We start from the raw sequence: 27530 nt of genomic DNA on the forward strand, positions 1-27530 counted from the left end.
TTCATCATCCAGCTGTGCACACTTGAACACTCCCAGATGGTTTGGCTTTTTATACCTCTTTTAGGTTGCTTTGAACCTGCAGATCCCTTGACCAGTACAAAAGTTTTCTTCCTGAAATTTGTTTGTTGAAACAAAACCAAACGCTGGTCTTTTCCTCCGGTAATTTTTCCATGGTCTAGATTTTTGCAGATTGCATTGTTCTAGTGTAGTTGAACATAGTAAGCTGGTGATTGACTAGAGCCTAGCTGAGATGCACAAGTTTTAAATTTTTTTTTTTCTAAGACAGCATCTTGCTGTGTAATCCAGACTGGCCTTGAATTTGCAGCAGTCCCCCTGCCTCAGCCTCCTGAGTGCTGGGGTCACTGGCACATGTCACCACACCTTACAGGGTTTTTTGTAGGTTATTTCTGTCTTCATCAGGGACAGAGATTGTCTGTTTTTCTCTTTTTTGTACACATTGAGTGTCATTGTCTGGGTCCATCAAATTATTAAGGTGTCACAAAACACATTCCAGTTCAGCCATTCTTCTTCATTAAAGAGTACAAAGACTTCTAAAAAGAGCAACTTCCCTTCACCAACTGCTTTGTCACACAGTGGTACAGGTCATGTAGGAAAGGCAGGTGGATGCTTGATTCTCTCCTTTTATTTACCAATATTTGGCAGAACCAGGGGTTGAACTCGGGCCCCTGTGCTTTCCAGGCAAGTGCTTATTCCACTGAGCCATCTCCCCAGCCCCTATTTACCAATATTTGATATGCTTTTATTTCCTGTCATCCTCAGAAATGACCAAATAGCTTTTCTTTTTGTTTTTGAGACAAGCTCTCAGTGTGTGGCTCAGGCTGGTCTTGAACTCACAGCGATCCCCCTCGCCTCAACGTGCTGAGTTCTGAGATCATACGTGTGTGCCACTATACCCAGCTTGTGTTTATATTTCAAGAGTATTTTTATGCACGATTAGATTCAAAATGCTTGACTGGTTTCAGTTAATTTCCATGTTTTGAAGTTCAGACATTGCACGTTTATGTAGTAGGAACCTGCGCCGGCTCCACAGCTGCAGAGCTCCCTTGCTTTCTGGAAGGATGGGGTGCTCTAGCTTCCTCTTGTATATTTCATGCTTAAGACAGGCATGTCCTATCTGGGCCAATTTGAGAAAGTATCTTGGGCCACATATAAAATATATGATACAGGGAACGGTTGTAGGCAACAAGCTTCCCTTACTTTCTATGGTCTGTTATAACCTTTCAAAGAGTATAATGCCTGCATTTGAGTTGCCAAGTTGCACGAGCACCAGTAAGATCTGACATGCTGGGTGTGGATGCCACCGTGGTGGGTGCAGGCAGCAGAGTTGGCACCACACCATGCCTCTCCCTGCCCGGTCTGCTCTTGTCGCCTGCACAACCCAGGCTAGAGCGTCATGCCCTCAAGTCATGAGGATATGACAAGAAAATTATATAATAACATACCATTTATAGTTGTGCTGGGTTGCATTGCTGGTTGTTCAGGGCCTCACGTGGCATGCGAATGCCAAAGGTTGGGCACACCTGCACCAGGACTTGCCATCGGCCGCTTCTCTGAGAGCTCCTGGCTTCCAATTGGAAAAGGATGTGGGATTTCTGCACACTAGGAATGCTTGTTGCTACTGGGATCATTACTGCTTCTGGATCTTTTCTGTGGACAGAGTTGGAAAATATGCTTGTCCCTAAAGATAAAGTCCCTCATGAGTTTATAGTACTGACACTCCTAATTAAAATTTGTACCTGAGGGCGTTTTCTTCCCCAGTATGAAAGTTTTAATGTAAAATGCAAGTTTGTTGCAAAGTTTAAATGAATGCCCCTGGGTTCAACTCACCTCTCTAACTCAGTTCTCAGCCTTTTATTTTGTCTTCAGCAAACATGCAGCTTCACACCTCTCCCATCTGTGGCTAATTCTCTTGGGGGCTTCTGACTCTATTTGTACCCGACTGTGGTGGGACAGATGTAGTTGGGAAATCCTCTCGGTGAGGTTAGCATCCTCCTTTATCTCCTGCCCCGAGTTGCCACCTCACTAAGGTCCTGCCTTGTCCCCTCACCCCCATGCCTCACACTGGAGCTCACCTAAGTCACCTGGGGCCTTTCTTGGCCTGTTGGCATTTACCTCTGTCCCTGTCTCTCTCCACCCTGCAGGCAGTCCCTGCTATGGGTGTAAGTAGCACAGGTGCACATGGTTCTTGCATTGATTGCTGGCTGTGTGTGTCACAGAACAGTACACAGTGACCGGGCTGATGGAAGCAACCCAGATGATGGTGGACATTGATGGGGACGTCCTCGTGTTCCTGGAGCTGGCTCAGGTATCGCAGTGGGAAGGAATCTGCAGTGCTTGTCTGCCTCCAGGCTCTGTCTTCCACCCACTGGCAGTCCATAGGGGGCTGGGAGGTGGCAGGCAGAAAGGGAGCCTGTGGTCAAACTCAGGTCCCTAACTTGGAGAACCCATCTCACCGTGCAGAGATTGAGCCCCTGAAGGTTAGTATATGACGCCTGAGTGCCCTGGGGGGCCATTCTGAGGAGGTTTGGCTCCCTGAGCCTAGATGCCTGCATCCTCCTGGTGGGGAGAAGGAAGTCATGTGGGATAAGAGCTAAGGAGGGCAGGTGCGGTAGGATGCCACCCTTTTCTGTGACCACCCAGGTAGGGCTGAAGCAAGGTGACAGAGGGCTTGATGGCAGTGCCCAGGAGCCCATGCCAAGCATGGTCCTGCTCAGTCCTGGGTGGCTTACCTGTGGGGCTGGGCCATGTGACTGCAAGGTGCTGCCCACCTTGCACCAGTGCTGCAGCTCCGAAGGTGACTGTCTGTGTGGTCCCTGAGCCCAGGGATCTCAGGACACATGCACACTTCTGCTCTGTCCCCAGTTCCACTGTGCATACCAGTTGGCCGACTGGTGTCTCCACCACATCTGCACCAACTACAACAACGTATGCCGCAAGTTCCCCCGAGACATGAAGGCCATGTCCCCAGGTGAGGCCACATCCCCGGGTGCCAGCTCGGGCAGCACCTGAGGCTCCCCAGCTTAGGCTCATGGGGCCTCAGCTTGGGTCTACAGCTGGGGCTTTTAACCCCAGGGATCAATGATCTTTGGGCCTCACTTGGCCTTGGCACCCCTACTGGGGGAGGGGAACTCCAGCAAAAGGGGCTGGGCAGCTGGGGACCTGGGGCAGTTCACTGTGCCTCTCCAGGCATGCTTTTCAGAGGGCACTGCTGAGAGTTGGAAGTTCTCAGACTCTCCTAGATAGGGCACCACAGTGAGAAATGCACTTGATACTGTGATCCAGTACACTTGTAGAAAAGAACAGGATTTCCTGACACAGTAAATTGGTTTCCCACCACAGAGGTCACTCAGGTCTGGCTACCTTCTATGCTCACCTGCAGTTCTGTCTCTGCTGAATTAATTTCTCAGGTCCTGGAGCCCAACATGAGCTGCACGGGCTACAGGGAGAGGTGTCACTGGCCTCCCCAAAGGGTCTGCCACTCGGTGTCTTCATGCCCCTCTTCCCGACTCTGATCCCTTCTGGCCGCAGCATGGCTGTCACACCTCCCAGTTCTCCCAGCTCACTGCTCTCCTTTCTGCATGTTATGACCCTTCTAGCATGTTCTTCCTAAAGCCCCGGTCCAATCGCAGTGCTCCCTGGTTCCCCACCTTCCCTGTCTCTGACCTGGGTCCTGCTGCCACGGCACTGCCCTCCAGCTCCTCAGTGCCTGGCTCTGGCCAGCAGGAGCTTTGCGCTCAGCCCCAGCATTGTGTTGTCCCTTCCCCTTATCCCTCTCTCTTGATCTCAGCCTGTTCTATTCCTGACATAGGTTGTCTGTCTTACTTTTTGTTTTGCTTGAGACAGGACCTTGCTATGAAATTTAATCTGCTCTTAAACTCAGTTTAAGAACCCAGACTGCCTTTGAACCTGCTGTGATCCTCCTGCTTCAGCCTCCCATGTGCTGGGGTACAGGTGTGCACCATCAAGCTCCACTTGATTTACATTTTTTGAGTGACCAAGGGGCAATCATGTATTCGGTAGAAAGTCGGCTTGGAATGTTGAATAGGATCAAGCTCTGGCAACGTCGCCAGTGAGGAGCTGAGTCGGCTAAAGTGTGGTTTCCTTGGCTACTGAGGCCCGTGCTCTCTGGGATGATGCTGGGCAGGGCAGCGACTTGGCCCACCGCCAGGGGGACACTGCAGTGTGTGTAGGGTTGCTGTGAGCAAAAGCTGGGGGCTGGGTGGAGTCAGTGTACTTACTCCGGTGCTCTTCCCACTTAGGATGGATTAATGGGGGCAGGTGGGGGAGGGGGCGTAGGGTGGGGAGCCGCTGCAGCATGCTGTCTTCTGCACCTCATCCGGAAGTGCCTCTCCCCCACTGGGACAGCCCACCCTGGAGCCCGGCTCCTTGCGCTTGTTGGCCCGGAACCTGCCGCGGGCTGGGGCTGCCTGTGTAGGCGTCTCTGCTACCCGTGGTCTTCTGTCCCTTCACCCTCCTGCTAACCTATCACTGTGCCTTCTGCTCCAGAAAATCAGGAATACTTCGAGAAGCACCGCTGGCCACCTGTCTGGTACCTGAAGGAGGAGGACCACTACCAGCGTGCGCGCAAGGAGCGCGAGAAGGAGGACTACCTGCACCTGAAGCGGCAGCCTAAGCGGCGCTGGCTGTTCTGGAACAGCCCCTCCTCCCCATCCTCCTCCGCAGCCAGCTCGGCATCCCCATCCTCTTCCTCGGCTGTGGTCTGAGATGCTGCCACTCTCTCCCAACCCTGCTGCTGTCCTGTTTGCCCTTGACCCTGCGCTCTTCAGCATCACCCCCTCCACCCAACAGGGACAAGAGGACCCACCTCCCAGGACCCTAAGGGCAGAGTGGGTGTCACCAGCCAGCACGGCTTAGGAGCTGTCCATCAGACAGGGTTACCCACAGGGCCCCTGGTTCCAGGCAGGGCAGGGTCCCTGCTGAGAGGGGAAAGGGCTCCAGCATTTTCTCTCTGGGCTTCAGAACCCAAGAGTCAGAGAAAAATGACTCCCTGCAGGCTGGCCTGTCTGCATGTCTGTCCCTGCTCTGGCCAGGGAGGCAGGCCTGTCCCAGACAGCAGCAAAGGCCCAGCCTGTCAGCCATGTCTTTCCATCTGTGGACTTGAGGGTAGCAAACGTTTCGTGGGTGTTGCTACATGGAACACACTCAGATCCTCACTGGGGAAATCAGGGTACAAATTAAGCTTTCAGAGCCCAACTCAAGATAGACATCTACGGCCTGGGGTGTAGCTGGAGGAGGCCATATGTGCAAAGGTTTTTCTGTGAATGTTTTCATCCGGCCAGTGTCCCTGTAGGCCTGTGGACAACACAGGCCTAGGGCAGGTGGCAGAGGTGTTGGGAAGCCTCAGGCCTGGAGGCAGGGCCTCATGGTGCAATGAGAAACTTCTCTCTTCCTCCTCCTGCACACAGATGGGAGTCGGAGGAAGCAGTTGGGGTGGGAGAGGAGGAGGAAGGGTGCGGTTTGTGCAGAGCAGTTCCTTGCTCCTGGGGGTGGGGGGGCTTGCTCTGCCCCTGGGTAGCACTGCTTTTTGTAAGGTGGGGCCAGATTAGCAAAACTCCAGAGAACAGAGGAATGAAAAACCAAGCTCCAAAGAAGGTCATCAAGAGAAACACTGTCTCCCCAAAGAATGAAGATCGGAACAGACCCTGTAGAGCCTACATTTTTATAAAACCAAACAGAAGGCTCCAGGATGAAGAGAACAAGGCTAGGCTGCATCATCAATGCTGATCCCTTGCTGGAAAGGACCTGCTGCCTCTGTGGCTGTGGACACCCTGGCCTTGCGGGCTGCAGCTCAGGGAAGCCCAGCTCCGGGCCTGCAGCTTGCTGGTGACAAGCTGTGGGGTTGGAGGGAGGGCTGTGGTCTAAGGGCTTTAGGAGCACTGGGCTCTTCTTTTGTCCATCTTGCAGATGGCCCCTGGCGCCTTCTAAGGGTGACCTTGCAGGGTTTTCATGGAGATGGCGGGGTAGAGGGGTCAGGGGGAAAAGACAGATGGAGAAAAGAACTCTCCTGTAATGAAGGATCAAAGACAGCCCTGTCTAAACCTGATATAATGGAAGGAGAAGAGGATGGGATAGGTTAGTCTGGAGAGGAGGTGATGGGGGCGTTCAAGTAGCTTTGCCCATGGGTAAAAGCTGGGCCTTAGTTGACTTTTTCCGTTTCCTAAGCCTGAGCCACACTTTGCCACCCTCCACCCCTCTTACATCTCTGGGATGGAGCTCTGCTGCAGAGCGCCAGTCAGGAGACAGTGGTGTTGGCTCAGAACTCTTGAGAGGATGCTTTAGGAAGGCACCCAGGACAGGCGAGTTCACTCTGGGATGGGCCACCCAGAAACAGGGTGACTGCAGTGGGTGCGTGGTACCAACACTTGGAGCTTAGAGGCTGAATCCACCTATCGGGATAGAATAGGCAGTGGAGGTGAAGTGGGTCTAAAGTGTGTGTGTGTGGGGGGGTGACCCCTGTTCTCTGGGCTGGGACCTCGCAAGTCCTGTAGGCTGCCTGGCTGGGGAGGCAGTCCCATGCTGCCCTCTGCTGGCGGGTCAGGCTTCCCGCAGCAGAGCTCTGCCCTGTCTGAGGCAAGGCTGAGCCTTGGCCTTTGACAAGGCAGCATCTAGGAGAGCAGGACAGCCCCCTCCCACCAAGTGGGGGAAAGAGCTGAGGGTCCTATGGGCCGTGCAGGAACTGCAGGTCCTAAAGAGCAGGGGGAAGGGGACTTGGTTTCCCAGGGGCCTGCAGGGCGCGGCACAGGGAGCTACTGATGAGAGCCGACAGCTGGTGGCCAGAGCTGAAGGAAGCCCGCGGCAGCGCAGGCCCACACACGCCTCAGGGACCCACCGCCCTGCCCCACAGCTCTGTCAGAGCAGTATGCACCCCAGGAGCTGTGCGGGAGCCAGGCTGGAGCGGGGTGGGGAGGAGGTGCTCAGGATTGCAGGAGGCAGAAACAGGAAACACCTGGTGCTGGACACACCCAGGCACAGGGGAGGAAGGAAGGGGTTGATGAGACCACGCCCCACTCATGACACTGAGCTGTTCCAGAGGACGGATGGGAAGATGGGGCCAAACAACAAAAACCCACACCTCTTTTTATATAAGGTTTCATATTTAATTTGGTCATAAATTCATAAAGACATTATTTTGTACCAAAACGTGTTATGTGGTATCGCCGATGTAGTTCCAATGGAAACACAGCAAGTACAGCACATGGCTGAACCAGAGGGAACCTGTGTCCACATGCTGTCACTGAAAGGTCACTTCTGTCCCACACTGACGAGGCTCATGATTAGACTGGGACCCTTGGAAGTCCCCTCAGGAAGGGATGAGAGTCTCAGAGCTTCCTGAGAGGTGGGGATCAAGGTCCCTGGGAGCAGCACACAATGGCCTGCCAGCAGGAGCACCTGCAGCTGCCAGGAGCCTGCGGCAGCCACACAGCAGCAGGAAGAAGAGGGACATGCCCCACAGGCAGTCCATCACCAATGTGCATGTTGGTCCAGTCAACCAGCTGAGGAACAAGACAACGTAGAATGCCCAGAGGTGGGAAAAGAAACAGACTCCAGGGCCTGCCTGTAACCATAACACTTGGGAGATGGCAGGTGGATCACCATGAGCTCAAGCCAAGCCTGGGAATAAACAGTGTCTAAAAAAAAATAAATAAAAGTAGCACAAAGCCTCTGGGTGGCTGAGGCAGAAGGATCCTGTTTGAGCCCAGTGCCGGCAGCTTAGTGAAATCCTATCTGTACAGATAAAATTTTTCAGACAAGATGTAGTTCTATTGATCAAAATAATAACGATAATAGGGCCGGGGAGATGGCTCAGTGGAATAAGCGCTTCCCTGGCAAGCGGAAGGGCCTGAGTTCAATCCCCGGTTCCGCAAAAAAAAAAAAATAATAATAATAATAATAACGATAATAAATAAACTGAACCAAAAAATATAATAAAAAAGAGTTGAAAAGAAAGCCTCACAGTCCAAAACCCAAATGTGTCAGCTATTCTGCCTCATCATCAGTGTTTAGGAATTAGAATTTCTATATAAAGTAGTCAGATGCTTACCAAATGCTGTGGTCCTCAAAGAATATGCACCTCTAGGGGCTTAGCTGCCCCAGAAGTGAGAGGGACCATCTGGTTCAAGGTTGGGAAATGTGTCCCATTCATAGACGCCATCACTCTTGCTCCCTGAGGCCATAGCAGAGTTATAAGTGAGATTGGAACCTTGACAGGGAAGGGAGAGTGCTCTTCTCAGGACCTCTCACTCCGTGAATGATACGTCCACTTCAGTAATCAATGTAAGAAGCTCGGAATCATGCTACCCAATGCAGTATTATTACATTGCCTTCTCTCATTTTGCATTTTCTATTCCACTCAGGCTATCATTCACATCTGGATTGGATTTTCTGAGACATTCCTCAGTTTATTGGTCCACCTGTCAATCATCTCTAGACACTCCTGCATCTGCATTAGAATTCTACCATGCATTTTGAACCTATTCAAGTAGCACTGACAGTCACATAACGATATAGCCTACAAACATTCCTTCACTGCGATGACACAGCAGAGTCCATTTTACACTCGTCATAGATGAAATACCCGGAGTCCACTGCATATTTTTCGGTATCTTCTCTAAGCAAGTTTTCTCCCACTTCTTTCAAGGCATCCAGCAGAGCGTTGATGGATGCTTGGCGTCCGTTTTCGCTGAGCCATTTCTGGAGCATTTCATAAAGTGGATCAATTTTGTTCCTGCTTGTAATTAAGTATCTTTCATTGTCTGGGAGGCCCAGCTCCCGCATGAATGGGACCCAGGAGTTGTGGTTCAAGTCCTTAATTTGATCGAAAATTTTCCTTAGCGCTAGGAGGGAGAAACACAGGGGCAGTTGAGCTCAGAGCACTTCGCAACGGACAGAGGACCCTAAATCAGGTCTAGAACCTAAGTGTGGAAGCTGACACTCTCCCCATGTCCATCAAACTGCAGCTTCAACATCCCAGCCCGCTTCTATCACAGTGCTGGCGGGCTTCACCTGCAGTGCAGGTGGGGAAGGCAGCGTCTACAAAGCGTTCTGCCCTGGGCGAGGCTGATTACCCACCTGCGGAGGGCGCCCCAGCCTGATGAGAAGGCAGGCAATGGGTGGGTGGGGGCACAAAGGGGCAGGACAGCAGGCACAAGGCAAACTCATGGCATGAAGCTGTACAGATGGGGCTCACTGGGCGTGGAGCCCAGAGGGGCCACATCTATGCAGAGCACAGCACCTCCAGGTGGAGGATCTCTGGCTGCCACCCAGCTCCGCCTACGATACTGCCCCTGGGGCAGAGGCAATGGGGGCAAATGACTCAGCTGAGGTGGAGGGGTACAAATAAGGAGGGTGCAAACAAGGCGTGTGAGACTGCAAGCACACTGTGGGGAGGGGCGCGCCTGCTGGCGATCTTTCTTTTCTTCTTTTCTTCCCCTCCATCCCTTTTTTTCTTTTCCTTGAACTTCCAATCCTCCTGGCTCTGCCTCCTAAATCCTGGGATTACAAGTGTGTACCTCCATGCCCAGCCCAGTGCGCGCTGGTGTTTTCTAGCAGCCTCATTCAATCTAAGTGGAAACAAGTGTTCATTTTGTACAGGTGCTGCCAAAGCGAGCATGTGACATTCATTTTGGTAAGACATTTCACTTAATTCTAATAAATATACAATTTTATTATTCATTGTGTAATCAACATTCAAAAACTTAAGCCACCATGCCGTGTCAGCCCCGCCCATCCGGCACACTGAGCTGGCTACTGAGACTGGGCGTGGTGGCACACTCCTATAATCCCAGTGCTGGGGAGGCTGAGACAGGAGGGTCACTACGAGTCCAAGCTGTGTAGTGAGACAATGTATCAAATACATTGAACAAACAAACTTAAAAGCCACAAGAGCTTTCACTCTTTTTTTGCATTAAGACTTTGAAGAACCAGGCCTGCCCTCTCTCTGGTCAGGTGCTCAGCTGCCTCCGGGGGCCAGGGGATGATGGACTGGGATTCGATGGGGTAGCCCCTGCAAGGCCCTGGATAAGGCTGCATGCGGAGGGCACAGGGAGGGTGTTGGAGACAGGAGGACGGAAAGGTGCCATGTGAGGAGCTGGGGTGCGCGCCAGAGGGTATGAAAGGATTTACACGAAACGCTTACCCTGGATGGGGTCTATGCCGCTCGCTGGGATCAGCTTCCTTCTCACGGGAGACCTCTCGGCTTCTGCAGGTCCCTGCCACAAACAGTACAGATGTCCTAGTCAGAGTCCCAGCACTGGAATGTGAGGCCTGGCCCTGATAATCACCAACCTGGAAACAAGGCGACCTCCCTTCTCTTCTAGGATCTCCATGGAGGTAAGCTTCCGGACTAGGCTAGCAGCTGTAAAACCTCTAAGTGCGCAACTGTGTAAACTTGGTCCAGTCAGGTGAAGCATTCCCACCCACCCCCAGCAGGGGGCAGCCGCCCTCAGGCTTTTTTTTTTTTTTTTTTTCTGGCGGTGCTGGCAACTTCTAGAACCTTGGGTCTCACACCTGCTAGGCAAGGGCATTACCGTTGAGCTACAGCATCAACTTTTCATGAAACTCAGTGGATGACTGTATGAGGTAGGACTTTGCAAAATCCAAAGAGAAAGTCTGTTTCCAGAATGTGAAGCGTTTTAATCAATCACAATATCTCATGTCAGTAGTCCAAATAAGAAAACGAAAGCATTGACAGTCATCACAGAGGCTAGGAAGCCTTTGGTTAAAACCAGACATTAAATCTGATTTTCTAAAACAGTCGCGTATAAAGATGTATCTTTAAGGAAGAGGATGTCGTATGGAAAAAATGCTGTCAATCACAATGGTGACACACAAGAGGCCATCCCTATGAGGTCCAATCAAGACCAAAATCCCTGCTTTCTGTTACTTGCCGGTTTATTTTTTTCCAAGGCAAGGGCCTCCCACATGTAGGCAAGCGCTGGACCACGAATGTCCCCCGCCCCCAGTAGGTACCAGACCCATTCCAAGAATTCTGTGCAGCAGCAGCAGGAGGAACAGCAGGAAACAGGAAGCAGGATTCTTGGAACACAGCAGGAAAAGGAGTCATTGTTTTTGCTATGTTGATGCACTTTTAAAAGTCTAATGTTTAAACAATAAGGGAAAGTGAATAAAACTCCCGGTGAATGTTTAAAATGTCGTAGCAAAAATAAATTAGCAAATGTACTTAAAGAGGATCAAATTTACAAAGTGTTTATAAAATACTTAAGTACAAAGAAAACAGTAGTCAAAAAATTAGTATCACTAACCTGTCAGGAAACTTAATTTAGTTGTAAGAAAATAGTTGTTCTGAAATGCTCTCTTTGGTGATAGGAAATGCTATTAACAAGTTGTCCATTCTTCTTAGATTATGTTTATACTTAAGGTAAATTCAATAAAAATTTCAAATAGTATTTTGGACATGGATCAAACAATAAATGAATTCTAGATTTTTGTCTAGGTGAAAGTATAAGTTTTAAAAAAACTAAGGGAGGGGTATTTGCTCTATTTTTTAAAACCAGATTGGAAAGTTTCATTGTATAGAAAATGATTATATATAACAGAATGTCTTTTATGTAAATAAAATATGGAGATATACTTATTAAGACAGAGAAAGGACAGAGGATGTAGCTCAGCAGCAAGGTGCTTGTCTAGCATGCGTGAAGCCCTGGGTTCAATCCTTAGCAGTGTCCAAAAAACAAAGAAAAGATTTAGACAGAGAATCACAAAAACTGATCTGTCATAGTTATCTTGGGACCGGTGAGCAGAAAAGGATGCTCTTGTTATTTATTTGAACCCCTTTTTCTACTGTTTACATTTCTTATGTATTAACCTCTTTCTAAAAAATTTCAAATCACTTAATCAAACTAGAGGGATTACTGGCATTTGTAATGCTTCCTTTTTATTTCCTCTGTGTGTGTGTGTGTGTGTGTGTGTGTGTGTGTGTGTGGCTGGCTCAGCCAGCTCTGGGGGCGGGGCTGGCGCAGTATGTGGTGGTGGGGATCTAACTGAGGTCCCTGTGCTCGCCTAAGCTTGCCTAAGCAGGCGCTTTAGACCGCTGAGCTTTCTTGCTGGCCCTTGTTTTTATTTTCTTTTTGCTAAACAAAAATTGGGTGAACCCTTGACCTGTGATTGAGGAGGGGATAACAGCAGAAGGAAATGAGAGATTCACCATGTAAATGCAATTAGAAAAGGCCAGACAGTGATTTAGAGCAGGGAGCCCCTGCTTCATGCCACATCACAAATAAACTTCCCCCAGATTATATAGTCAGTTGCAAAAATGAAATCTTGAATGGTGGAAGATAGCTCAGCAGTATAACACCTCTTGGCAAGTATAAGGGCCTGAGTTCGATCCCCAATATCCCCCCCAAAAAAATTCTTGAAAAAAACCTAGAGGAATTCATTTTAGGTTAAGGAAAGACCTTTCTTTTTCTTTTTCTTTGTTTTTTATACAGGGTCTACACAGTGTACAGGGTCTCACTACGTAGATCGGACTTGAAGTGATCCACCTGCGTTGTCTCCCTAGCGCTGGGATTACAGGAGTGGGCCACCAAGCCCAGTCTCTATCACTGTCTCAGCGTGCCCCAGGGGCGGGGCCAGCACGGCATGCCCGGGATCTAACCCTGGCCATTGCACTCTGCCTAAGAAGGCGCTTTAATCTGCTGAGCTATATGGCTGGCCCTGGGAAAGACCCTTCTGAAGCTGACAAGCAATAAAATTACATGTATCTACCAATTTCACTAACAATGAAAACTTCTGTAGTCAATAAAAATCCATGAACAGGGACTCTAGTATTAGCATGGGAGAAAATGCACAGCAGGAGAACGTGTGTGTTCACACAGACACGCCAGGCGTCTTTGCAAAGGTAGCCAAAGCAAAAGACGTACCTTGAGACAGTTAAACAGCAAGCAAATGTTCAACATCAGCTCAAAATGAGCGTGCGCGGGTGTATGTGCACGCGCATATGCGTGTGCATTAAATGTTGACATGGAAATTCTACTTTTTCCAACCACAAACAACTGAACAAAGACTTATTTTCAAACATAGCCATGTAACAATCATCTTGGTTGGGGTGGATTTCAAATGCCTGATGTTAGAAAGAAGGGCTCACTAAATCCTGTGACCAAGCTCAGACCTTCTTAAAGTGTCTGCGGAAGGACACGGCATGAACAGGACAGAGACTCAGAAGTGAAAGTTCCACAGAGTGGCTCTGTGGCCAAGTGGATCCCCTATGGACCTGTTACAGTCAGCCCTTGACTCTCTGCCCTGTTTCCCCTAGGCCAGCAGAGCGGGTGGCTCATCTCTTGCCCTCTGCCTAGGGCCCAACTTCACAGGCTGTCCCCTACTCACCAACAAGCAGTGTGTCTCCTCTGGAGACTGCTTGCTGACTCCGGCTGCACCTGTTTCGTGCTTTGAGGCCAAGGAAGACTGTAAGGCTCGCCTGTTGAGGTCCTCGTTGTGGTCATTGTCCTGAGATTCAGACCTTCTCTGGGTCCCTGAGAGGTTGATGGGGCCCTTGGGAAGCAAAGAGCCACTCTGAAGCCCACATCCAGTGCTCCGTAAAAGGTGCTCACTCCCCATCCCCCCAGTGTTGTCAACCAAGGCCAGCATGGCTGACACCCACCATCCCCTGCTGCTGGCATGGTGACCCTTGTTTCATGTCCCAGTGGGTCACCACCCCGCCAGTCAGCCCAGAGCCCCAGGCTTCTTTACAGAGAGCCAGGATAGCAGCACAGGACAAATGGCCTCAGGTCCTTCCCAGGCAGTACAGTGGCTGGAAGGGGTTCCTGAGCTCCCATGCCCCCAGGCCCAGAAAGTGTCAACTCACTCCACTGCCCTGCTCAGGGTCCTGTCCACAGCCTGAAGAAGAGGCAGTAGGGTCTTCATATGACAACCTCTCCCTGGTGGAAGTGGACTTCAGGCGCCGAACAAGAGCCTCAGTGCAGAGAACCCCTTACGAGGACAAGAGGGATAAATCTAAGCAGATGCCTCATCTTTGAAAGTCCCTGCTCTGACCAAGACTGTTTAAGTCAGCAGAGTGGTGCACACCTGTAATCTGAGAACTCAAAGAAGCTGAGGCAGGAGGATCTCCTTGAGTTCTAGGCCTGGGTTACAATGCTGAGTTCAAGGACACCTGAACTACATAATGAGAATTTGTTTCCAAAGACAACGAGCGAGAATGAGAGAGAGAGAGAGAGAGAGAGAGAGAGAGAGAGAGAGAGAGAGAGAGAGAACGAACAGGAAAAAAACAGAAGGCAGGGTGGGAGGACACAGGGGCATTTCTGTATGGGGCCACCACTTACTTGCCTGCCGTCCATACTTCCAAATAGCCAGAATCACACACACAGCCAGAACTCCGAAGATGCCAGCACAGATGTAGCTCGCAGTGGAGTGTGGCGAGTCTATGGAAGGACAAGGAGAGGCAAGAGTCCTTGGACTGCTGGTCACTGGCCTTCCAGGAGCTGGGGCCTGCTCAGTAGCCTTGGTACCTGACTCTTGGTCCACACACTTGAGGTCACTCCAGGGGGTACACCGACTCACCATCACCTTCCCAGCCGGGCATCTGGGTACACACAGGGAGGAAGCGATGGGCCTCTGTGAGGGAAGGCAGGCCAGATGGGGCACAAGAGGGTGCCACCCTTCCCGCCCAATATCTGGAAGGTGCCTGAGGAGGGACAGGCCCTCATGCCTCCAGGTGTCTCCCAGACTCGCCCCAGCTCTGGGCAAGGCCCGAGCCCCTCCACGGCCCACTCTGTGCCCCTCCCCTACAGGCATGCACTGGTCAGGCCCCGGCCACGGGGGTGGGCCCGGAGTCTGCGTGGCCACTGCCAACCTTAGAACAACTTCTCTCCTCTTTCCATCTGGGCTTCCTCAATCACTGCAAACCCCAAGGGGTCAGAGAGGAACCGATTAACTTCTGGTCTGGCTCTGAAAGCCCCAAATAGCAACATAATGTATTTTTTCCCTAGTTTACATCCTTCAAGGATTCCCTGTCACACACGTCTTATTAGTGCACGTGGGCAGTACAAATTAATGGGCTTCACTCTGGTAACCATGTACCTAACCCACTTTGTCTCCCCCAACTTTCCTCTTTAGTTTGGCATGTTGTTCTCTGGGGGTCAATGTGCACATATGGATCACATGCACATCACCTATCACATACCCTTACTCCCTCTGTCCTTCCTTTTGTTCCCTTCCTCTTGTCCAACAATGGTCTCCCTTGGGCCTGTTGGTCATCTCTTGCAGATTCCACATGCTAGGGAGCATGTGCTGTGTGTGTCTGAGTGCAGCTTAGTCTGCTCAACATGATCACCTCCAGATCTACCTGTTTTACTTTTTTGCAAGTGACAATACTTTGTTCTGTTTTTTGGCTTAATAAATCTCCATTGTGTATACCTATTCATCAGCTAATGGGCACCTCGCCCGGCTCACACCTTGCCTTTGGTAAACTGTGTCACACTGGGTGTACAGGCCTTCCTCTGACTTCAGTTGCTTTGCATATATACCCAGGAGTGGAGCAAATGACAACTCTAGTTTTGTTTTGTATTTTAGGGAAGGGTCTACAAGGATGTTCAGGGTCTCACTACTAGATCAGACTCCTAGTGATCTGCCTGTTTACAGCCTCCCAAGAGCCGGGATTACAGACGTGCGCCACCACGTCCAGTCTCAATTGCCATCTCAGCACGCCCCTGGGGCAGGGCTGGCATGGCAGGCCTGGGGATCAAACCCCTGGCCCCTGCGCCCACGCACTTTAATCTGCTATTTGGCTGGCCCTTCTAGTTTTAGTTTTTTGAGGTGCCTTCATACTGGTTTACATAGTGGCTATACTAATTTTTATCTCTGATCTTTAGCAACATTTGTTATTATTATTATTATTATTATCATTATTATCATTATTATTTTCTTGCTGCTAACCATTCTGACTGGGGTAACACTGGTAGTCCATATGTCTACTTTTGTGCCACTACTATGTTGTTTTTGTTACTATGGCTTTGTGGTATAATTTGAAACTGTGCTATGTCCAGTCCTGCTCTTACTGCTTAGGATTCTTAGCTACTCCCGGTCTTGTGTGTTTCCATGCAAATTGTAGGATTTTTCTTTTGTGCTGCTTCTCCTTGGTAATTTGATGGAGATCACCCTGAATCTGCAGACCACTCTGGGTTGGCACTGTAGCAGTATTAACTCTGCCGATCCAGGAGCCCTGGAAGGCTTTCTCTCTTCTAGGGTCTGCTTCAATTTCCTTTAGTGTTCTGAAATTTTCATAACAGAGGCATTGCCTCTTTGGTTGCAAGGACCTGTGTAGGCATTTTATTGTGTTTTGAAGCTATTGTGAATGGAACTGCTTTCTCATTTCTTTCTCAGCTAGTCATCATGCCATATAAAAAAGTCATTGATTTTCATGCTGATTTTATATCCAGCTAATTTGCTAAAGTGTTTATCAGCTCTGCAAGTCTTTTGGTGGAATCTTTGAGATCTTCTAAGTATAGAGGGATCAGGAGTCTGAGGTGAGGCTAGCTGAGGTGGCTCTGGTCTTTTTATGCCTTTCGTGAGTTTTGTGAGGGTACAGATACTTTTGTCTTCCTAAGCATGAGAAAGGACTAAAAAAATTACATTTTATTACTGACACAGCACACCCATGAACATAAACCTGGCTATATTCTACTCATTCTTCTGTTTTCGACGGGAGCCAAACCATGTCCTGGAGTCCTCAGTGAACAAGCTACCTGTCCACGGGGCAAAGGAAAGCGTGGGCAGGAAGGGAGAACGCAGGTGAACCGGAAGGACCCCGAGGGCTCAGAGTACCCCACTGGTAGTGAGAAATCCGTGGGCTCAAGAAAGAGAAAGGGGTACAAGGAAACCCAGGCCTTCTGTGGGTTCCCTTGGGCCACTGGGAGCCTCAGTTGCTGGGTCTTACTCAGTCTGGCATTTTTGGCAGGCTTCAGGCTTCCCTTCTGTCCGGAAAGTGCCGTCCTTACAGGAGCACACTGTGTTCATAGTTCTGTTGCAGGGGTATTTTTCATTTTGATCTGGAGACAAAGAAAAGGTTTGGGGGGATGAGTTAGTTGTCCTGGTTACCCATTGTCTTTCTTGTCACTATCACTGACCTCTGCAAAGCTTGGCTCTGTGGGACAGGAGGGAGGGGACCAGGAACATGAAGACTGAGAGAGCTTCCCACTGGCAGAGGAGTGGAGCCCGGCCCAGAACAGGTCCCAGTTACAGGTCCAGTTGCACCGGGGCCCCACCTTTTCTGCCCAGCCACTCCTTTATCATATGCTACAGCCCTCCCAGCTTTGGAGGGAGAGATGAATGTGAGCTGGCTTTTTGTGGGAGGTTCTGGAAGGAGCGGTCTAAGGCCAGGGTGGGTCTGACTCATGGGGAGAGAAATCTGGCTATGAGGGGTCAGGACACACGTCCCCTGCTACCGAGACAGAGGGGAGGCTCCGTGTGGCTCGTTCTGGCCTCCTCAGGCTAGTATAGCCCCCTCCCTCTCGCACTGCCTCTCTGACCTGCACTCCTCCCTCCTCTTCTCCTCCCTCTTCCCTCACAGGTATCTCAGTCTAATGTAAACCAGAACACAGCGAGGTGCTCATGGGAAAGCAGCTGGTGAGCTCACACTCCTTAGCAGAGGGCAAGAGACAGGTGCAGTGCCAGAGAACTCCTGCAGGAGGAGCGCTCTTCGCTCCTCCATCCTGGAGCCTTGCTGAGATGTTCTTGCCTCTGCTGCTCAGTGCTTGTGTCCACCCTTCAAGGGGCAGTTCTGTGCCCAGTCTCTGGAGGCCTGCCCCACCCTGCAGCCTCCTCTGCTCAGTCACCTTGGGTCCTGGGCAGCCTCTGTGAGTGTCCTTGCCCCTACGCAGTCAGCCCCAGTGACTCAACACCTACCTGCTCAAAGGGAGCCACCAGCCACAAATGAGCTGTGGTCCAACCACAGGGGTAGAGTGGTCTCCTACCCTTCTTGAGTGATGGGTGCAATGGCTTCCCTCAAACATGGTCTGTGTTCTATGCTAAAGTTTCATTTTTTTGTAAATTATATTTTATTGACTCAAAGAATCATGAACAGGGTATTAGGATGAAGACAAGCTGGGCTGGAATGGAGGTTCCTGAGTCCACATCAGTTACATTCCCATCTCTTCTCCCCGAAGGCCACCCCAGGGGCCCCTGGCTGGGTACCTGTGTCACACGTTTTACAGGAGAAACATGATAAGAGCCTGTTAGGATAGCTCGTAAAGTCCACTCCATCCTCACATTCTTCACATTTATTGCTTTTTGGTGACATGTGGGACCCTGAGGGAGAGAAAAGCTGGTGAGCGAATCTTCACAGACTCCCAGGGCTGGGGGGCTGGAGGGCTGGGGGTGGGGGAGTTTGGCCATCCGTGGAATGAAACGGTCTCCTTTCTGCCACTCCTGTTGCTACCCCCTGCCTAGAGAAGGATAATATGAGGACAATCAAAACACAGATGCATACTATCTAGAGTAAAAAGAATAAGGCTGTCTCAGCTGGTTTTTTGGCTGGTACCAAGGCAGAGTGGCACATGGCAGAGGGCAGCAGTTCATGGCAGCGGAAAACAGCAAAGAGCAAGGGGAGGAGCAGCAGCAGAGGCAACAAGAAGCCCTCTCCCTCCTTACATCTGTATGCAGTTCATCTGCCTCAGGCCGGGTGCAGCGCTCACACCCAGAATCCCAGCATTGGATCATGAATTACAAACTCTAGAAGCTGCCCCCAGCTGCATGAGGCTTTGGAGGGACACCTAGACACAAACTATAATGAAGGCTAAATTAAATGCTTGGCTTTTCTTTTTTCTTTCTTTGGCAGAACCAGAGAGTGAACTCAGGCCCTTGCGCAAGCGCTTATTCTACTGAGCTATCTCCCCAGCCCGTTTGGCTTTTCTGAGACAGGTCTTGCTGTTTATTCCAGGCTGGTCAAGGGCCCCAGCTCCTGCCAGCCGGGGTAACAGGTGTGCGCCACCACACCGGGATTTATGGTCAGATTCACAATGTCCTTTTTTTTTTTTTTTTTTGGTGGAACTGGAGATTGAACGCAGTCCCTTCCACTTACCAGGGAAGCGCTTATTCACTGAGCCATGTCCCCGGCCCCACAATGTACTTTTGGACCTAAGCTATCCAAAATATCCCATCAGTATGCAATCAATATAAAACATATATGTACTGGCAGTGAAACCCAGAATCTTACTGCTGGGCTATATCCCCAGCTTTTTTAAAAAATTTAAAAAAAATTAATCTTTAATTAACTCATTTTTTATTTTTAATTAATTTTGTGACACTAGGGGTTGGACCCAGGATCTTCACACTGAGCTATATTTCTAGCCCATTTTATTTTATTCTATTTTATATTTTTAGACAGGGTCTGGCTACATTGCTAAACTGCCTCTGCCCTGCAGTGGGCTGAGATTATAGGCCTGAACGACCGTGTCTAGCTTTCTTCTTCTTAGTTTTTAAAACATTAAATCTTTGAAATCCAGGTATATTTTTCATCACAACATATATATTGGTAACCTAGTATTTCACTTAAGGTGCAGGAAAAAGGGGGGGCAGCTAAAGGAGAAGCAGGAAAGAAGGAAAGAATAGAAAAACTGGGAAAATTTAAAAGAGCAGAAAGTTGTTCTTCAACAGATCAACAAATTCATAGCGGCTGTTTGACTCGGGGAAGGGGGTGCTCAAACTATTAGAATCTGAAACAAGAGCAAAGTCACGCTGACTTCCCAGGAAAGAGTACCATGGACCTCTGTAGAGCAACACAGAGGGTAACTGAGATTTCAGGAGATGCACAAACTACTGAAATCCGCTCCAGGTGAAACACAGTCTGGCAGCCCGTCCCCTCAGGCTGCAGGGCGGCCGGTCCAGAAGGACATGGCAGCAGCAGGCAGCCTGGCAGCCCCCTCACAAGGGCCCAGGCAGCAGCTGAAGCAAGGTTTGGGACACAGGGCAACAACCGCCCCTCCTCTGCCCACCACACCAGCCCAGAATGAGGAGGCCAAGGCCGAGATGGGGAACAGGCTTGCACAACTTCTTCAGCAGAAGCCTGAAGAGGATGAGGATGGGGGGCACGTGGGTGGGACCTGGGGCTTCACCAAGGTGTGACTCAGGATGAAGGCGACTTCAGGAAGTTGACTGTACCTGACTGGGTGCAGACAGTGTGCGTAAGCAAGGGGAAAGATGACCAGAGATGACCGTGAGAAGAGAGAAGATTCAGGGTCCACCGGGAGGAGGGCGCAGGACACAGCAAGTCCTAGGCAAACAACGGCTTGCAGACCAGAAAAAATCTTCTGCTCCAGGGCTGACAGGTGCAGCCTCCTGGGGCCGGGCTAACCACCACAAAGGGAAGAACCACACACCAGGAGACACAGTGAACTTGTGTGCAGAGATGGAGTTGGAGGCTGGGCATCACCGCAGCTCTCCTGTAATTCCAGCACTTGGGGGCTGAGGCAGGAGGATCTGAGGCTAGAGACCAGACCTGGCTAGCTACATATGAGTCCAAAGCCAGGCTGGATTGAGACCCTCTGTCCATAACAGGAGGAAAAGGAGCAGAAGGGGGAGAGGATAAGACAGAGGGATAAACTTTTTTAAAAAAATCTTTTATTTATTTATTTGGTACAGGGTCTTGCTACACAGCTGGGACTTGTAATGATTCTCTGTCTCAGCCTCGCCAGCACTGGGATTACAGGTGTGAGCAACCACACCTAATTCCAATGACTGGCAAGGCAGTACCAGGGATCGAACTCGGGTCCTTGCGCTTGCCAGACGGACACTTAGACTACCAAGCTATTTCCCCAGCCCCTGCTAAACTTTTGAAGTGAGACACAAAAAGAGGTAGGAATGACAAGTAGGATTTCTAAACACCAGGTCCCTAAACTCCAAATTGGCAAGCTCCGAAATTAGAGAAGCAGCCACACACAGCACCAGGAAGGAACCATCTACCACCTTAGGAGCTCAGGGCACACTGGCACCTTCTAGCAGCCCCACTGCCCCTTCTGTATATTGGACTTGCAGGAATTTTCACTGTCCTACACATGTGCGAACTTGAAACAGCAGCATTCTTGCTTGATTACTCTGAAATTCTTTCACAATGACTTTGCAAATACAGAAAACCCAACCCTGCTGGCACCGTGGCGCACTTCTGTCATTGCAGCACTCTGAAAGGCTCTGGCAGGAGGGTTGTAAATTCGAGCCCAGCCCGAACAACTTAGCAAGACTGTGCATCAAAATAAAAATAAATAAATAAAAATGAAGAAAGACTCGGGATATATATAGCTCAGTGTAACCCCCTGGTTCAATCCCCAGGACTGCAAAACAAAAAGCAGAAAACACCCTACAGCCAATGTCATGTCTAAACTGTATTATGTTCAGACATGGGGCCTTCATGAGGGCCTGACCACCACAGATTTACTGAACTTTCTGTGGACTTCATGTGACTCAGAATGTCTGGTTCCAAAGGTTAAAAGGTTAGTGTGAACTCTCTAAGCAGAAATCCAGCCGAAAGGCAACTAGCTGGATTCTGATCTGCTGCAGGACAGGAATCTCTGTGTGCTCTTATTTAACCTGCCCCACACCCCACTTAAAGCACGGCATGGTAGGCTGTGGCTGTACAAGACTTCCTGACCTCAAAAGCGTTTTTACGACGCATACCTAATTTTGTTTTTTAAATTTTTTTTAAAGTTGGATTTTTTTTTTTTTTGTTTAATTTAAAAGCCTCAAAAATAGCAAGTCATGTTTCTAAAACACGTAGTGGATGTAGTCGCCTATTATACAATATGCACTGTACACAGAGCCAGGCGGGTGACGGGGCTGGGTGGGAGGGCATCTGTGTGGACTGGATCTGGGTGGCAATGATGTGGCATGTGCAAAGAATTCATAAATTCACTGCTGCCCCCCCAAAACCCTAACTGAAAGCAGGCACAGGGAGCTGATGATCAAGGAGAGGATGAACAAAACAATTAAATAAAACTTGTTAAAGCAAACACAATACACAGTGTTCATCATCCAAAGTAGAGTGTAAGGCAACGTTCTCTGCAGAAAGGGAGTGACACAGCCACGAATTATATTCAACCACACTTGCAGCATGGGAGTAGGAGAGAACATTACTAGTTTCACTTTGCTATCTATGGCAAAAGTTCATTGATAAGTTCCCTGGGAATAAGTTCACTGGCTAAAGTTCGCTGACAGACCATATTGCTCTGTTAAATAAGTAACCCGGGCGTATGCTTTAGAATTGAGAAATGCTTGCTGGCGCGGAGATGGAGCCAAGCAGCCTTTCTTTGGTAGGCAGGACATGGATGCCACAGATGGTCCTACAAGTGCCGTTGGGGCTCAGCTAGTCAAGTCTAAACTGCTGGAAACTGCTAGGGCACAAGGACGGTTTCCACCCAGGCTAACAGATTCCCTGCCCTGACTTTACAGATTGGAAGCAAAGGGAGCAAATCCCTCCCAACATCCATTCAAGTTCCCTGCATTTTACATGCTCTTTGATAAGAATTCCTTCTATACTGGTGGCCAAATTTCGAGACACTGGATATTCTAAATATGCACTGATTTCGCAGTGAGGCCTGCAGCTGTGTTGGTCTGCTTTCCTGCTGCTGGGACAAAACACCTAACACCCCCAAGTTAAAGGAGGAGAGGCCCACAGCTGCCTGCCTCCGAGGCAGAAATGCCATGACAGAAGGGCCTGGCAGAGAAAACGCGCTTCATCCATAACAGCCAGGAAGCAGAGGGACAGCGGAAGTGCTGGACAGGAACACAACTTCCGGGTCATGCCCTTATGACTCACTTCCGACCAGGCCCCATCTCCTGACTGCACATTCAGCTACAGACTCGAGTATAGCACCACCATGATCCAATCACCTTCCAAACACGAGACTTACGGGGCGTGTTTTAGGCCTGCACCCTGGGAAGTTCTCCAAGACACTGGTTCAATGGAAGTACTTCACAGTGGTACATGGTCGCTGGAAGGACAGTCTGGGTTTCTCTAGAATAAATCCCCCTGCCAAATGCAGAAGGGCAGATCTGCTACAGGCAGAAACAAAGCAAACGGCATGGGAGCATTTCCTAAAGGGCCAGGCTTCATGAACACGTTAGTGCGGGAACTGGAATCCAAAGAGGGTTCCAGTAACTCCCAAAGGACCTGCCGGCCACTCCTGGACACCGAAGCTGGCAGGGTCTGAGGTGGCAAGGAGGATGCCTGTCTGCTGACGCATGGGTGTGTGGCTGAGCCAGCAGGGGAGGCTGAGTGGTTAAATGCAAACAGATGCTTGGTTAAACTGAAGGTTTCATTTGGGGACCAAAAATCTCACCAAATAGTCTCTTGAACCATGAGCCACTTATTTTCCTTGAGGCATATGTGTTTTGTTTCTTTTCTTATGTATTTGGTACAGAGTCTCACTACACAGCTCAAACTCGGAGTGATCCTCCTGTTTTCAGCCTCCCCAGCGCTGGGATTACAAGTGTGCACCACCATGCCCGACTCAGTCACTGGCTCAGTGCACCCCGGGGGTGGGGCTGGCACAGCATGCAGGACCACAGATGGAACCCAGGTCCCTGCACTTGCCTAAGCAAGTGCTTTAGTCCACTGAGCTATCTCACCAGCCCATGTGTTGGTTCTTGAAGCAGGGGGTATATTACTAAGAATACACTGAGATGAATACCATGAAGGTTATACTTCATGCCACACTGTACTGGAAATCTGAAGACCTTCAGTAGATTTAAATTCCAACACTCATCATAAATCTTTGTGATTGCAAAGTTACCAAAATGTCTATGAATCATTTTAATATACCATATGATGGGAAGGAGAGAAAGGTGACAGAGACTATCTGAATAAACCAAAAAAAGTAGGGAAGAGAATCCTTCCCAACTCATTGTAGAGGACAGTATTAGCTCCTTCCTCAATACCAAAAACCAGAAAACAACATCATAATAAAAGGAAACTACACACCAATTATCCATAGGATGTGGATGTAAAAATCTCCAAGAAAATACTAATAAATTAACTTGAGGCTTATAAAGCCTCCGTGAGCCCCACCCTGCACTTCCCCCACACTCCTTATGCTTATCACTGGATCTCTTGGGCTGCAGCTTGCCCCACCCCTACCAAGGTGGAAGCCACACTGAACCCCACACAGGGGGAGCTCTGGTGAACCTACCCCGCCCTCCGAGCCTTGTTACCCACAACCCGTCCTGACCATCACTGCAGAGTCAGGGTGAACAGTGGGAGCTTCAAAACTGTCAAAAGGAAGGAGCAAGAGGCGTTCTCAGACCTCCAGCCCACCCAAAACAAGTCCAGGAGACAAAAATCATAGAAGAACTTGGAAGCCACACACCTGGAATTCTGGAAATGATAGCAACTGAAGTAATGAAACAGCTCTATCAGGCTATGGAGGAAATCAGATCAGAAATAATCTCTCAGGTTTATATCTGGTAACCTAAACAACTAAGTTGAAGATAACATCATGCAATACAACAACCATTGTTGAATTCCTATTAGTTTATTTAATGAAATTTTGTATCGTCTGTAATTTTTTTTTTACCATTTTGTATTGTTTAAAAAACAAAAAACTTAAAATTTTAAAGTAAATTATGCAGTTTTATATACATTTTTCACATTTTATAAGATTATTTTATAATGAATCACCCAAAGAATCATATAAAAGCAGTGCAGGAAAGCTGTGGACACACTAAAATCCAAAGAATCCAGCTGAGGGCCTGGATCCCACAATCATTTCCTGCTTGAGTTCAGCTGAAGACCAAGAGCTTGTAACAACAATACCTCCCTAGAGTCCAACTGAGGCCTAGAGCGCACGACAGTGTCTCATGTAGGCCTATTTCACAGATCTGTGCTGGGAAGGCCTAAAGGTCAGTGGGGGAGGCTAGAAACTCTGTGTCTGCGGGACGAAGCATCTGTGTCAGAAGGCTCAGGGATCTGCACCGGAGCCAGGAAGCGATGCTCAAAGCAAGAACCAGAGCTTCCCCAAAAGTTACCACAGCCATCCTTGGTGACAGTGAGGTCCTGAACTCCTCCCCAGTGAGAACATCCAAGTTCACCAGGAGAGCCCGCATGACAAGATCCCCCAGCAGAAGAGCCCAGGAGAACCAGCAGCTTCCAACAGCTCCAACAGCTCCTCCCAAAAGCTCCCCAACAGCCTCTCCCCTTCTTGCTGTCCAGTTCTGTCTCCTATGCTGCCGGCAACAATCCTCAGGTGGGCCTCCCACACCTAGCACCACAAGAGTTTGGTTCAGCTTGTTATAACAAGTTGACCACCATTTGCCAATCCACCAACCCACTGAACTGCTTAGGGTTTAACCCCTCAATGTAACAGGGCAGAAGGAGCACATTCTCTGAAACAGAGCTGCTCCATCTAACACTCTACCAGAGAGGAAGCCATTCTTCTGAAACTCTAGTTTATTCTACATTTACCTCAACTTTGAGGTACAGAGACCATGGCCTTGCTGCAGGCAAAACAGCCAGAGGCACCGTTAACCTTCTACTTGATCTGTATCACCCGAAAGACTCGAGTAATAAACAGGTTAAGGGAGCAGTCTTACTAAACTGAACATCAACAGTCTCTGCCCCCTAGGTAAGGGATTCCCTGTGTGAACACAACACGGGTGTTATGCCAGGCTTTGAAGTGGCTGGAGGGGCATGTAGAAACCCCTACACCTGTGCCACCCTGGCCTCCCACACCAACACGATGCAATGGTTCCAGATTCACAGATACACTCAGTATGCTGTGGAATGAACAGATGAACAATCGTGTGCTACAATGGACTCAGAAGCACACAAGCAACCAGCCAATATCCAGAGAAAATACATGGACCCGGAGAGGTACTACTCGCTGTTCTCCTTGGTCAGGCCCGGGCCTTTGGTTTACCTTCATGACATTTGCATGTGTCGCTCAGCACCCAGCTAGTTTTATATACTTACAATGAGCAATCCAAAAATAAAACTAAGAAAAAATTCTATTTATAATGATACAAAAATATTATATAGAAATACATTTAACAAAAGAAATACAAATCTGAAAACTATAGAACATCTAAATTAACGGAAAATATCCCATGTGCATGACTATAAAGACTAAACAATGTTAAGATGACAGGACTCTATCTGGGCTACGGCCTCAACATAATCCCAGTTAGAAAGTCAGTTTGGCTTTCGGCAGAAATTTAGAAGATTCTAAAATTCAAATGGAATTGCGAAAGACCCCATATAATAAAAATTATCCTGGAAAAGGAAAGCAAAGTAGGAAGACTCACACTTCATGATCTTAAAACACATTCCAGCAGTACTCAAGGCAAAAGACACAGACCACTGGGATACAAATGATAAACCAAAAATAAATCTGCACATTTCTGCTGAACAACTGATTTGCACCAATGGTGCCAAGACCATCGGGTAAGGGCAGTGTTTTCAACACTTGGTGTGGGGACAGCTGCCACTGGGTACCTATGTGCAAAAGAAGACAGCTGGGACCTCATCTGACCCTCCACAGAAAAATCAACTCAAACTGGATCAAATATCTACAGGGAAATGTGAAGACTGCTACCCTCTTAGCAGAAAGCAGGGATACGTTTTCATGGTCCTGTATTCAACAAAGACTCACTAAGCAGCTGTTGAGTAAAGAACTAGAAACTACAGGGAACAGAAGACTGGAAGAGCATGGAGACAGGGCTGGTCTGAAGGACTAGAGATGAAATCTAAATACATACCTGCTGGACACAACACATCTGGGACACTCAGCTGCCGTTCTGGAAGAAGGTCAGCTGGCTCATGAGCTTCACTGGTTACGATTTGTGGAGCGACAACCTGTTGGAACAAGGCAGAGACCGGCATGAGTGGCTTCCAGATCTCACCTGTCACAAGAACAATCTCACACCACCCCTCCCCAAAACTAAAGAGAATTTGGATCCTTTTCCCCATTCTAAAGCCCTCAACCCTTCACAGTATTTATATTTATCTGTTGGTCTCTTAGGGACGGCAAAGAAACATACAATTAACATTCCCTTCTATTCTTTTCCCTTTTTATAAAGATTTGAAGTCAGTAGAAAAATACAAGAAAGTTTTTATAAAAATGAAAGACAGGGTAGTGGAGATAGCTCTGCAGTCTAGGCGTGTCCAGTAAGCGCAAGGACCCCGATACCCAGTACTGCATGCTGAGAGGCACGTGCTGTGCCACCCCAAAACCGGGCATCGCCGCTCAGGCCTGGAATCCCAGCATAGGGGAGGCTGAGACAGGAGGATCACTATGAGTCTGAGCTGAGTAGTGAGACCCTATATTAAGAGGAAAAAAAAGACCAAAAAAAGAAAAATGAAAGGAAAATCACATCCCATCAATTGGAAATTACACCTGGAATCTACTCCTAGGAACTGACTAGGACTGCCAGCGGAGTCTGGGTCTGGTGGCACACACGTGTAATCCCAGCACAGGGGAGACTGAAAGCAGGAGGATCACTACGAGTCTGAGCTGAATAATGAGACCCTATACCAA

General features: G+C 49.1%; 2 protein-coding genes across 4 annotated transcripts in view; one reads left to right on the forward strand and one right to left on the reverse strand.

Moving 5' to 3' along the window:
* Rhobtb2 (Rho related BTB domain containing 2) overlaps positions 1-5588 on the forward strand; it is a 29202-nt gene extending 23614 nt beyond the window's left edge. For all 3 annotated transcript variants that reach the window (XM_004630659.2, XM_023714593.1, XM_004630660.3), the window contains 3 exons: positions 2238-2326; positions 2884-2989; positions 4528-5588. In XM_004630659.2, coding sequence (XP_004630716.1) covers positions 2238-2326; positions 2884-2989; positions 4528-4745 — 413 coding nt within the window. In that variant the 3' untranslated portion in view covers positions 4746-5588. The remainder of the gene's footprint in view (positions 1-2237; positions 2327-2883; positions 2990-4527) is intronic.
* A 2340-nt stretch (positions 5589-7928) lies between these two features.
* On the reverse strand, positions 7929-27233 carry LOC101578354 (tumor necrosis factor receptor superfamily member 10A). The gene is made up of 9 exons (XM_023714625.1): positions 27183-27233; positions 26752-26848; positions 18205-18318; positions 16949-17060; positions 14337-14596; positions 13862-13986; positions 13384-13548; positions 10178-10250; positions 7929-8876 (listed from the first exon to the last, which is right to left on the reverse strand). Exons 1-9 carry the CDS (start codon positions 27231-27233, stop codon positions 8566-8568), a joined length of 1308 nt encoding a protein of 435 aa, XP_023570393.1. The 3' UTR covers positions 7929-8565.
* Positions 27234-27530: the final 297 nt, after the last annotated feature.

This window comes from Octodon degus, unplaced genomic scaffold (genome assembly GCF_000260255.1).
Source record: "Octodon degus isolate 3935 unplaced genomic scaffold, OctDeg1.0 scaffold00036, whole genome shotgun sequence".
Lineage (NCBI taxonomy): Eukaryota > Metazoa > Chordata > Mammalia > Rodentia > Octodontidae > Octodon > Octodon degus.